The 13,216-nt window shown below is 36.3% G+C and overlaps 1 protein-coding gene across 1 annotated transcript in view; it reads left to right on the forward strand.

Moving 5' to 3' along the window:
• Nucleotides 1-13,216, forward strand: part of SLC41A2 (solute carrier family 41 member 2) — a 52,184-nt gene that overhangs the window by 34,044 nt on the left and 4,924 nt on the right. Inside the window, exons 10-11 of the mRNA XM_034063271.1 lie at nt 5,637-5,768; nt 6,725-6,873. Of these exons, the coding sequence (XP_033919162.1) occupies nt 5,637-5,768; nt 6,725-6,873 (281 nt within the window). The remainder of the gene's footprint in view (nt 1-5,636; nt 5,769-6,724; nt 6,874-13,216) is intronic.

Consider the following 13,216-nt stretch of genomic DNA (forward strand, 5'->3'; position numbering starts at 1 on the left):
TAACCTCTCCTGGGTTTCATAACTCTGCTGGCACCTTTTGATATTGCTGGTCAGTATACTGTAGTAAACTGGGGTTTAAGAAATCTTTCAGTTAAAAAAGCACATCTGTTGACACTCATTTACTGACATAAAAGGTGTGCTAGACCACTTAACAGATGGCTTTTAAATATTATTGTTGCAGAAAGCTTTCTCTACCAGTGCTTTGCAGGTCTTGGAATTCTTATTGTAAGCCTAAGTAATGAAACGAGCTGAGGTTTTTCCCTCAAAACACATTTCATATGCTTTTTCCTTTCTCTTATCTGAAAGTTTGTTGCTTTTATGACACAGAAAACCTGAAAGAAACCAGGGAAAACCTGAAAGAAATGTTATAACCTATTGGGATTGAGTCCAGCCATAATTTGAGGATAGTGTAAATCTGTCCAGGATTTTCAAGCTGTCACTGTTTTATTCATTTCCAGTTGCCACACTTCAGAATCCCAAATAGTATGCACTGCAAAACTGCCAGTCTTGGGCTTCCTGTGTGCACCATTAAATAGCTTTCAATATTTCAATCTAGCTCTCTAGAAGGTTTGCATATTCTTAGAGGTGGGACAAGTAACTTTCATCACATGCATTACAGTGTGGATCCATAAATCCTTTGGTTCAAGAAATATTGGTCTGGAATATGGGCAACCTCAAAGGTTCCTACCCCTGTTAACAATAACTGCAAATATTTGCCAAGAATAGTAAAACAGTTCTTAAGCAGGTGGGCATTTATGGTCAGCTTTACTGCTGGTGGCCAGAAGTATTTCACAACTGTTATTTTCCATTTTTCCCCTATTAAACACATTTATTGAGATTAAGAATTATTTTTAATTCTGTGTTTGGTTGGTTTAAATTGTAACTCCACTTTTAAAAATAATAAAATCAGTTTGTGGTTTCAGCCATTGTGGTACTTACAAAGTACTTGAGATTTAGATGTCTGTGTTTGTTGTACTGAGGGTCTGGATCAGATAACTAAGCCCAAGTGTGCCTGTGCTTCAGCATAGATACTCAAGTTGATCTTTATGTTTTCTAATGAATGAAATGGTTCAAATTTGCAAATCATTTTACAGCATCACAGCGTGTTGAATTTGGCTCAGGAACTGCAATTTGCAGGTAACTCAGTTCCTTTTGTGCAGAAAAAAGATAATGCCTTAAACAATTATATGCTTTGTGAATATGCGGCAGAAATTAACTAAGGTGCAGATACCAGATAGAGCCACTTTCCTCTCTGTTTTCACTGTATGCTGAGACAAAACATGGTGATACATCTTCTAAGTATTTGCATTTCAGGAGTTACTGCATAATAACTATCATGTTGATAGATAGACTTTACCGCATTTTTATGCATTGTGTAGAATAGAGGTTCTGCAATTTAATTCTGAAAACACCTGAAAATTAGAAATGCTTTGTATGCTATATGTAGAAAAATGTGCCTTTGCAGATGGTTTAAAGTAATATTCTTTAAGGGTAACACAAACCTGTTGTAATATTTCTTAATATTTGTCTGTACATATTGTAAAAGTATTTTATATCTGGAGGGAATAAATGTAGATCAAGCAATACAAGAAACCCACATGAGAAAATTTAGCACGAAACTTACAGAATGTCTGTTGTCTGGGAGATGAAAGTTAAGCTTATGTAATATATTCCCCAAACCATACGTTTTTTATCTATTAGTAGGATAAATGCAGTGACAGATTCCAGGTCTTTCAGAGAGCTTTTGCTGTAAATTGTTTTTGAGAATATGGAAAGAAAATACCCAGAAACCATTTCTCCTCAAAAAACTAAAATACATTTTAATGACTGTATATTTTAATCTCTGATCGCATAGTTGTACTATCAGCTTGCACACAACAGAGTAGTGCTATGGTTAGAAGATAACCATTGTCTTAGACAGTCAAGCATCTCTAAATGACAAGGGAAAACATTAGTGTAGTTGTATGGTAGTAGAGCAATTTGACTGGGTAGCAAATTAATTTTTCTGCATCCTGAATTTGAAAGAATGTGATAGTCTCAGAAGGCACCTACACTGTAAGAGAACTTTTTAATTCAGTCTTTATTTTGGCAGGAAAAGGAGGAGGGTTTTGATTTTCGATATTTACTTTTGATGCATTATTGAATGCTAGTTTTAGTGTTTTTTAGTTCATAGTTTTATAGGTTTATAGAATCATAGAATAATTTAGGTCAGAAGGGACCTTAAAGATCAACCAGTTCCAACCGCTTGCTACGGGCAGGTACACCTTCCACGCCCCATCCAACCTGGCCTTGAACACTGCCAGGGATGGGGCAGCCACAGCTTCTCTGGGCACCCTGTGCCAGTGACTCACCACCCTCATAGTGAAGAACTTCTTGCTAATGTCTAATCTAAATCTCCCCTCTTTCAGCTTAAAGCCATTCCCCCTTGTCCTGTCACTTCATGAACCTTCAGGTTCCTTGGATGGTCTTAAACTAGATCTTCTCATACAGCAGATAGTCTCCCAGTTCCTGCCTTTGCCTTCTGCCACTTGGGCAGTGTGGCTGGAGCACTTGCCTACCTAGTTGCTAAACTGTACATGTAAATCTGCATATTCTGTGCTATTATAGGTGTGTGTTTTCATTTAGGCCTTTACTTGCAAAGTTTTTTAGAATATTTCAGTTATCATTACTTTTCACAACACAATTATATCAGAATATTTTTTATATATGTATATACAAGGAACAATTTTTTTCTTAGGCATAGGAGAGAAATTATTTATGAGTAAAACATAAAATGTAATAGTTTGCTTATATAACATTGTCTCAAAGGCTTCTCTTAAAACAAATCCATATAGGAAATGCTAATAATATCCAGCTGCTTTCCCGCAAGCATTTTTAAGTATTAAAATAAATGCTACAAAGTAAAAAAGGAAGATGGAAGGAATGCAGATGAAAAAAACAATGTAAAAATGTAGCTAGTTAAGCTAGGCTTGTAATCTAAGTATTTCACTTGCATAAAACATGATTTTTTAAAGTTAGTGGTAGAGAGGTCAGGGCAAAAGTTAATCTTGAATTTTCTGAAAGAGAGTGTTATTAAAAAATTTAGGGCTTTTGGTTACTGTTGTAACTGAGATTTTTTTTTAATTTAATTTAATTTCTGTAATAGAAACACATCCAAAAGCAAGTTGTTTTTGAACTCCAAAAAGGCTAATTGGAAAAACTGACTGTTTTGAGTTATGAATTGTCTCATGACTGAATGATACTATATAGAAAAACATATTTTTATTTATTATTATAATATTATGCATGTAAATATATATTATTTTATATTCATATATATTAAGGTGCTTGTTAGACAAAAGAGAACTGTGATAACAATTTTCATAAGTATTCTTTCTTAATTCTTAACTGACTTGTTAAAATTATGAGGGTTTTAACTTTCTTTTAAAGTTCGAAGTCAGCATGACATCCTTCATGCTTCGGCAGAGAACATCTCTTCTGCTTATTGACAAAGTAGCACTCCCATAGTGAAGCTAAACAGATCTGCTGCTCTGAGAGGAATGCAGAACACCTGCAGGATTTTGCTTTTGAAAAAGATTATTTTACTCTGTGTTACAGTTCTCACAGGAATGAAAAGAAGCTAACAAAGTTAATCTTTATTATCAGGTATTTGCTATGATGACTTCAATACTGTTTTTGTGGAAAAAACAACAAATCTGACTTAAATGTTCATGGAAACAGTCCTCATATGCATCTACAGAGATTTTCATAATATCAGCAGCTACAGAGCACATGACAATTTTATGCACTCAGAAGATGCTGAGAAGTTATCAATTTTGGGTATTGACATCTTGTCAACTGACGCAGTTTCATCTATTTTCTGCTACATGCAGGGATCTGATTAATCTGATGCTGCTGAGATAACATCACATGCACAGTAACTCCTGTTACAAAACAGGGTATCTCTGTACATATCGAAGTGATTCATTTAATTCAGCTTTATGCATGTCATTCTATGACCGGCAGAACAATGAAACCTGATAGTCCTCTCCATGTGGTTCCTTGTGGAAATAGAGCCTGCATCTTCCTTGTTGCCACCCTTTAAAAAGGGTGATGTCCCCTGAGCCTTCTCCAAGGAGAAAAGGCCTAACTCCTTCAGTTTTTCCCCATAGAGCAGGTTCTCCAGACCTTGGATCATCTTCATGGCTCTCCTTTTGATCTTCTTCAGTCTGTCCACATTTTTTCTTGAATTGTGGGGACCAGAACTCAATACAGTACTCCGGGTACAGCCTGACAAGCACTGAGTGGAGTGGGATGATCACATCCCTGTCTCTGCTAGTGATGCCCCTGATTTGCCTTAATTGCTGCACTGCAACAGTAACTGATGTTAATTTCATCCAGGGTACCCCCAGGTTCCTTTCAACAAGGTGCTGTCCAGCAACACAGGCTGTAGTCTGAACTGGGCTTTTTGGTTATGTCTTGCCAAGTGCAGGACTTGTCTTTGTTAAACTTCCAACCTGTCTAGGTCTCTCTGTAAGATAGCTCTCTCTTTTGATGTGTCCATCTCACTACTCAGTTCAATGTCATCAGCAAACTTGGTGAGGGTGCTTTCAATCCCATCATCCAGGTAATTTCTGAAGTTGTTGAATGAGCGTGGAGCCCAGTATCAATCCCTGGGGATTGATATCCCACTTGTGACAGGCTGTCAGCCTCCTCTAAAAACTGTTCATCACTACTTTCTGAGCGCAGCCTGTTAGCCAATATTCTACCCATCTCGTAGGCAACCCATTCAGTCTGTACCTTGCCAGTTTGTCTAGGAGGAAGCTGTGGAAAAACTGCCATATACTTTGCTGAAGATGGATGTGACATTTGCCCTCATCCAGTTGTTAAGGGATACCCCCATATCTCCATGACCTTTCAAAGATTATATACAGTGGCCTTGTAACAGTGCCAGCCACTTCTCTTTGCATCCTAGGGTGGTTTGTTTCATAGAAATCTTTTTTTTCTAATGGGAAGTACCTCAGCAGTTGTCACAGGGAAAGTAGAATCTCCATTACTACCATTCTTTAAAAAATCTATTATTCAGACACTTGTTCTTTCAACCTGAATTATAAATGGCAGAAAATTACAGTTAATCCTGCTCTGTGGTGAAGGGGAATTAATAGATTAGCTCTTGAAGTCTTTTCCAGCCCTATGGTTCTGTGTGTGAAATCTGCATTTCAGCTTCTGTCAGCGAGTGCTTCTGCTTTGCATTACTGATACTTGCCAGCAATACTGACCTAGGAAGATAATCCAGCAGTGGCACAACTATGTAGTACTTCTGTTGTTTCAGAAGGATTTCCAAAGAAGAGAAAGCAATGAAAGGGATCTTCACCTATGGGAAAGCATCAGATTGAACCTTTTGGAAGAGCTTTTTGTACTTAACATGAATAAAACTGATCTCCAAAGTATCCAGTGATACACCAAGTTGTAGCCCAAGTATTCTGGCTTATTTTAATGCTTGTTTTCAGCCCATTTATAACTAATATATTTTCTAAAGATGTTTCTCTTTTTGACTTTTGTAAGTAGAGGACTATATGGGTAAATTTGCAAAAATATTGCCTGCTAGAGGAAACAAATAGTTGAAAATTTACCACTTGTTTCCTTTTGTATTTCAGGCATTGGTGGTAATCTAGTAGCTATTCAAGCTAGCAGAATTTCTACCTACCTCCATTTATATAGCATTCCTGGAGAGTTGCCAGAAGAAGCCAAGGGTTGCTATTATCCATGCAGAACATATTATGGTACAGGTATGTATTAGTTAATTCTCAAAACTGCTGTCTCATGTCTCCACTTTTCCCCCCTGTATGCCAGACTGTATTACCAATGAGAAATGTCAACAAACTAAACTTAGTGTATGCAATTCAAAGGCAGCAGAGACTTGGCAGTTTCCTTTGCCTGCAGTTGTTTGACTGTGAGAATCATGAGGAACTCCGTAGGAGGAGGTGGTGCATAGTGGGGAACACAGAGAAAGGTGTAACCCTGGCAAGGGTTGAAGATAGAGGCAGGATGCTGTGATACCCACTCAGAAGGATTTCAAACTTCATCTTTGTTAGCCTGTTTACCGGCTCCTAACCTTTGCCATTTAACTCCAGAAGTTCAAACCAATCTCTTGTTAGGACCAAACTTTATATCTAACATTATTTCTAAGCCTGTACTTGCCATTTCCCATTTTGCCATTCTCTTTTTACATTCTTGCTTCACAGCTTATTCCTCCTCTGTATTGCCCCCTTTCCTAATAATGTGGCAATGGTGGTGAAAGGTTTCAACAGTGTGCATTACACTTTCATATTTATGAAATGGATTGGAACTGATGAGAAAGCGGTAATGTGGGATTACTTGTTAGAAATATAAGGTACTTTTGAGGGTTCTTGAATATGGTGTCCAGAAGATCCTCTTTCCTAGGATGGCTTTAGGAGATGACTGCAGCTCCAAAAATTAGATGGTATTACGTGAGTGCAGAATGAAAGCAGACAGTTAACACCATCTCCTGGAAGGGCCCTGCTTAACTTTTCTGGCAGACACTAGAGATGGCTTTTTTTTCACCATGTGAAAATCCTCAAGAAGTCTTTTAGCAGAAAGTAGTGGCACTGTTACCCAGTAGTCAACGCTGTGGCCTTTGAAAGTGGCTTTTTGTATTAAAATTAATAAAAAACTGATATAGTAATGGAAAACGTAACTGAATTTTGATTTTTTTTTATTGTAGGAGTAAATAACAAATCAGCCCAAGTTCTGCTTCTTTTGGTGATTCCTGGACACCTGATTTTCTTGTACACCATCCACTTAATGAAAAGTGGCCACACTTCCTTAACTCCTATCTTTATAGCAGTATATTTGTTTGCGGCTCTGTTACAGGTAAGAAGAAGTACTAATTGAAAATCTGGTTTTTAAAGAAAATTATGTTTATCTGATTTCTGAAATCTCATGAATAGTACAAGAAGGTATGGGTTAATACAGGTTTTCAGCACAGTTCTGAAGTAATTCATTATCTCCGCATGTATACAGCTTACCCAGATTTATCTGTATTGTGAGTGCTTTTCAGAAAACACCTGACTTCATTACTTCTCCATCATGCATCTTGAGCTTTCTCTTTCACATGCTTCTTGGAACTATTGCATCTAAACCCCCCATCCTTTTAATCAACTACAAGAGAGGTGAAGAGAAGGAAAAGTAGCAGTCATGAATAATGAATGTGTTGTCAAGGAAAACTGTCAAAATACTCCTAAAGTGGTTCACATTACAATTTAAGTTAACATGTTCAAATATACAGTAAATGAGAATGTTATGGCTTGGTTGGTCATTCTTAATATTTAGCTAAAGCAGAAATTAGTCTGACAGCGATCACTGTACAAGAAATTGTAATTGCGTTAGTTGTCAAATGTTGTTACATTATTTTGGCTGGTTTTACCTAGCAGCCTGTGGATACCAGGAGGTGGCAGTTCTTGAAACACGTCTTTTGAAATAGCAATGTCTCAATTTAAATAATTTCATCTAGAGAAATCAGTAAAACAAAAATAAATATTTTTCTTAAATCTATGGCCAATTTTTAGCTAAAACCTGGCTGAATTAACTATAGTTTCATTGTACCTTAAAAACAAAAATTGACTGTTCATGTTACACAGTACATGTTGAAATATCCATTAGTTTTAGATACTGCTTCTATAAATGTGACCAATTTAGTTTTAAAATACAAACAATATCATCAGTCAGTCCTTAATAAAAATTATAATTTTTAATGTTTTAAATTGTCTAATAAATGTCTAAATTTCAGTAAACATAGGGTTCAAAAACTGCTGTTATTTTAATTTCATATGAGAATTCTATACTTTTTTTTGGAAGAGTATAAGTGATAACATTCCAACCTTTGCAAATGAGCATGTCATACTAAGTTATAAATTACTTTTCATTCTCACATAATATTCCTAGTGTCCAGCCTTATCACTGGTTTTATAATGTGTTTTCTTGAGGAAATGATGCTGTTCCTTCACTCTGTCTGTTCTGGTTGGCTGGTTGTCCTTTTTAATAACTATTGAATCCTTTGGCCCATTTCAGTCGTTTTTCTGTGTCTTGGCATTTCTTTGTCTTGGCTACACTTAACAAAAACAGGATGGGGAAAGAGTCTCAATGTTTCTGCTGAAGGTAACACTGCAGTGTGATTTCAGCCATTATTAGACTTCAGGGATTTCACATAGGAATCAGCCTGAATTCATAAATCCTTATGAAATCCATACAGTCCTTGGCTCACAGAACTACAATTGTATGTGTAGGGATACAAAGCTTTTGTTCAGCAACAGAGGACAGATCAAGATGTGAGAAAAGCAGTTCAGCCAAAAACCAAGTTAAGGGATTAGGGCAGGACTTTCTGACACATTGTAATTCAGACCCAGCATCGGCACATATGCATGTGTAAATTTGATTTTTATAAATTCAGGGTCTGATTAGAGTATTGGGTTTTGCAGTTGTGCATCTGAATTGCAGTCTATAAGGCCACACCTTATTTCCTTGCTTTTTGTTTGCAAAGTGGAGATAAAGCTTTTTTTTCACTTTCACTTGCTCCCTTTTATAGATGATTTTTTCCCCTTTCTTCTGTCTTTAGCCATAACAAGTAGTTTTAGATGTATTTACTTGCACACTATAGCTTCTCAGGGGTCTTGACAAATTTACAGTTTTGGAAACCCATGTTTTTTAACACCTTCTAAAATATTTATAGATTCATTTCCCTGTTTTAATTATTCCGGCATTTTTCTAGTAGTCATTATTGTAGTTTTGCATACCTCTAGTTAGAGCAGATTTAAAATTGTCAGACAGCCATTTCTTGCTTTAACCCTTAAATCTTGAACATATATTTATTTACTAAAAGCAGTTGTGTGCTTTTAAATTTCTCGTTTCTCACAAAAAACCCTTATTTGTACTCATTCCTCTTCCCTGTTTTCAGTGACATCATCTATGCACCTGGGTGTTGTAAAGAACTGTTTTCAAGTCACCATTTCTTTTGGCATAAGCCAACACTTACTGATCTGATTTGTCCATAATTCTTTCAGATTTTTGTCCTTCCAGTGAGAGCTTTTCCAGTTCTGCTTTAAAACTGGGAAACCTCACAACTAATTATAATTATTTAGTTTATCGACAAAACAAATCCACCGACAGTCTTTTGAGCAGTGAGAGATCTGCATTCTAATCCTTTTTAGAATGTACTGGACTTTGCATTAATTTTCGCTCTGCATGGAAGGCATACAAAAATGGATGTCAAAACTACAAGCCTGCTTGCAGGCTTTATCTTTCATGCTTGAGGTGGTAGATGATAATTTAATAGAATATAGTGATTCCCAAAAGTAAGAATTAATTATGGTCAGTCTTGTGTTTGAGGAGGTTTGATATCACTACTTTGCCCTTTGCAATTCCTTACATATATTGAGCTGGGGGGGGTGGGGTGTGTGGAAAGGGTGGCTGAATAATGATTATGACACCATCTACTTACATTTTTTGCACTGTGTTAAATTATTAATGCTAAACTAAAACCCAACAACAGCAATAAAGTGATTTTTCTATCTTTAAAATTCAAGTGACTACTGAAATATGTTAAATTATTAATGACATATTTTACAGTGGACTATATAGGTTGTTAGTTAACTTCCAGATCTGTTTATTATCTCTGACTTCTAGCTTTTTTTTTTTTAAATGGAGAGGAAGGGGTGAAGGAAATGACAAAAGTAGAACTAGAATGTTACAGTACACTAAAAATCCTGAGGGAAATGTTAATACAAAAACTTAAGTTATGACTAAAGACTGTTAGGTCTGAATTAGCCCTGAAGTGGAGTCTCTTCTGTGTTTATGAATGGCAGCACTGGAAGAAAATACTAAAAGGAAATAGGAAGGAATATATAGGAAGGTATACCTTGTAAGTTTGTAGGGTATTTCATAGAATGCGGTGTACAGTATCTGGGCAAGCCAGTGTGTATTAACGAAAACCAGTATATTGATTTTAAATGTGTTTTGGATTTGGTGAGTGGCCTCCTATTTCAGAGGAATACTCCTTTCATCAATTTTTTACAAGCCACAGGCCAGTATGCTGCATGCAGTTACAATCTGGTGTCTGACCAGCAAAGGATATATTAATTGCAAACCAGTCCTCTGCTTATGCCTTAGAAAGGCTCAAGTATTTTTTACCTGTATGAGACCATGTACCGAGCAAAGTTTCATCCTCTGTCTTGTCAACCTGCAACAGAATGAGAGCGGTGGTGGAATTGCCAAGCCATCAGTCCTTGCACAGTTCTGAGCATTCAAAGGCAGCCTCTGTTCTGCATGTTCTCACTGAGCCAGTAAAACGCCCTCTAAGGAATTTTCACACCTCCTAACCAAATCAGAGCACACAGTCATGTTAAAGACTCGGGGAATAAACAAACAATAGGAGATTCCCAGAGCTATTACCAAGCAAATAAGTAATTCCAAAATGCAGTCCTTATCCAGTGAAGGTCAGATGTGAAGTAATTTTTGCAGGACTTCAAGGCTGTTTGGAGCAATAGAAAGCCAAGAATTCAGCAGTGCTCATAATTACTTCCTTCTCACATCAAAAGCATCTTGGATGTCTCACTAGTGTGGGGATTCTAATGATGGTATGGGCCTCTTCAGTGTGGAAAAATAACTCATGGGGTATACTGTACATTATAGAGAAATAAGGAAGGTTGTGTTTATAGAGAAAATATTGATGCATTTTAAATACTGCTTTTTCTAGTAGGTAAGGTTATTTCCAAAATGTAAAGCAAGTTAACTGCTAAAAGAGACTACATTATTCAAGGAAATACGAAAACAAATGTGGACAGTTTTGCATGTTCACTGCTTTCTCATTGCCGCATGAGAAGCAGACTTGCCATATTTATGTGAATGTGGCTATCATCCATGCTCTCAATTCCAGGGATGTTGCTGTCTGTGGTAGAAGCTTGGCTCCTACCAGATCATTAGCAGGGATATATAATTTTTGCCTCCAGAAGGCTGAGCTCAAAGTGCTTATGTATGGAGCATGATACACTGAGTTGTGCTACAGCAAGTGCACACTGAGCATACCTGAAAACTTACAGGTCAAGATTGCATTCCCCATTCAGACAACTGACAAATGGCCTGAAATTAGGGCTGTCTTGGTCAACTCAGGATGCCTGACAAAGAAATCATGAAGACAGTCTCAGGATTTGGATTAAATCTGTGGAATAAAAAAAAGTGCCATAATCAAATTGTTCTAGAAAAAACTTCAGCTGAAATGGTATCCCCTTTTTTACCTAGATGAGGTTTTAGTCTTTCATATAAGTAAGTATGCTATGCTGTCTGGGTACTCAGATCCCATAGTGTAGTTAATACCACTTAGCCACAACACAAACAGCAGCAGCAAGAAAGAACTTGCTCTTAAGTGGTTTCTTTGGTGCCAGACTTGACGGAAATCTCTGTATGTTTGGAGGAAATTATGACAAGATACACACCAGATACGCTACCTGAGAAGACAGGTATATTGATAAATACATGTAGACCTTACTCTGAGAATGGACTGGCTGCAGAATTGGGGCTCTAGAGAATGGAAATTCAGCAAGTTCAGTGTAGATCTATTATTAAACTTTACAGTTACTACTTAGCTTCACATGAAGACATTTAAAGCCATCTAAAATCTCAGGAATGTAATATAAAATTTAAGAGCTAACTTAATGGTCAAACCCACTAGAAGACCTAAACCGTAAATCTGCTGAGAATGGTGTCAGAGCCAGGACACAGTATTCTGTAGAGATCCTTAATTGGAGGGTTTCACTCATGATTGAAAAACCTAAAAAACAAAAACCGAACTTTACCTTTGCATTTCATAGGTTTGTAAGAGTTCTTATTCTGCAATTATTTGCATGTGTTTCCTGTCTAAAGTAACATTACTTTGTAATGCACCTTCACATGGGAGAAATCAAAGGTGAATCAGCAGTACTAGTAACATGCAGGATATCCTGTCCAAGGCATGCTAAATAAACTGTTAAAAGGTCTTGGTACTAAGCTTATAGGTGAATTTTTATAATGCCCATGTGAGAAAGCACATGAAAATATATAACTTAAACTTTCTTTTCCCAATTTGGTGTTTGATTTGCTAATCCCAGCAACTAATGTATAAACTAATATAAAAGATTCAAATCTGTTTCACAAATATGATGCATTTCAACCTTATACTTCTTATCACTGTGAATTTGACCTGCATTCACCCTTGAAATATGGTCATCTCAGGTAAAAGAAACAATACAAATATTATAGAATGCTGCAAAGTATCAAGCTACAGGAAGTCTAGACAGTATTAAGAATGTTTCAAGGGAATTATGTATTTTTATTTTATGTAGTAGAATTTAATTCTTTTGCCATTTCAGAAGTCGTGAGAATTTAATTGCATGAGAAAATGCAGATAGTTCTTAGCGGTCCTTACTACATGCAAAAGACCAAAAATAACTTTTCTTTAGCTAAACTTGTTATTCGGATCTAAAGACCTGCAAAGAATTAAATTTTCTGCCCAGTCACAAAGGAAAAACATTGCTTTGTAGTGTATATTGTTCCCATTTCTAGTCTTGCAATTATAAGATTTGAGCTTTAAGTAGTGAGGCTCACTCTTATTTAAGCATTTATATTCAGTTCCAGTCTGATATAATTTGAATCAGAAAGTTCAATATCAAGTTTCTCTTTATTTCTGCCCTTTGTTGTACAGAATTATACATGTAGTTATACCCTTTATTTTCAGATTCTTCATAATTAGGATTTTATAAAGACTTCACTCCTGGTCTTTTCTTCCCTCCCGTCCTCCCTCCCTCCCTCTCATTGCTAGATTCTGCTGCTTCTGTCTTCTGAGGACCTTTTTTGACAATGTGACTGATAGGTCATTTTAGAAATGCAGTCTAAAGCTGATGATATCTTTAGTTTCATATTCCTCAATTTCTATTGTAATTTTTCCCCAGAACTAATAATGTAGCATGATATTCCTTTTGAAATACCAAAACTTCTGGAATTTTTCTGGTTTTTGTAGTCCATGTTTTAGGATTTTTTGTTTTCTTGATTAGTGACAATAAAGTGTCTCACTTTGCTTAGATTTTTTTTTTATATAGAGATATTTAGTTATTTTTTACCTTTCTTAAACCTTGCAGTCATTTCATTCTTTGGTCTGGAAACATTGCCAGCACTCTGTTTCCATAATTCT

The sequence above is a fragment of the Melopsittacus undulatus genome, chromosome 5 (genome assembly GCF_012275295.1).
Source record: "Melopsittacus undulatus isolate bMelUnd1 chromosome 5, bMelUnd1.mat.Z, whole genome shotgun sequence".
Taxonomy (NCBI): Eukaryota; Metazoa; Chordata; class Aves; order Psittaciformes; family Psittaculidae; genus Melopsittacus; species Melopsittacus undulatus.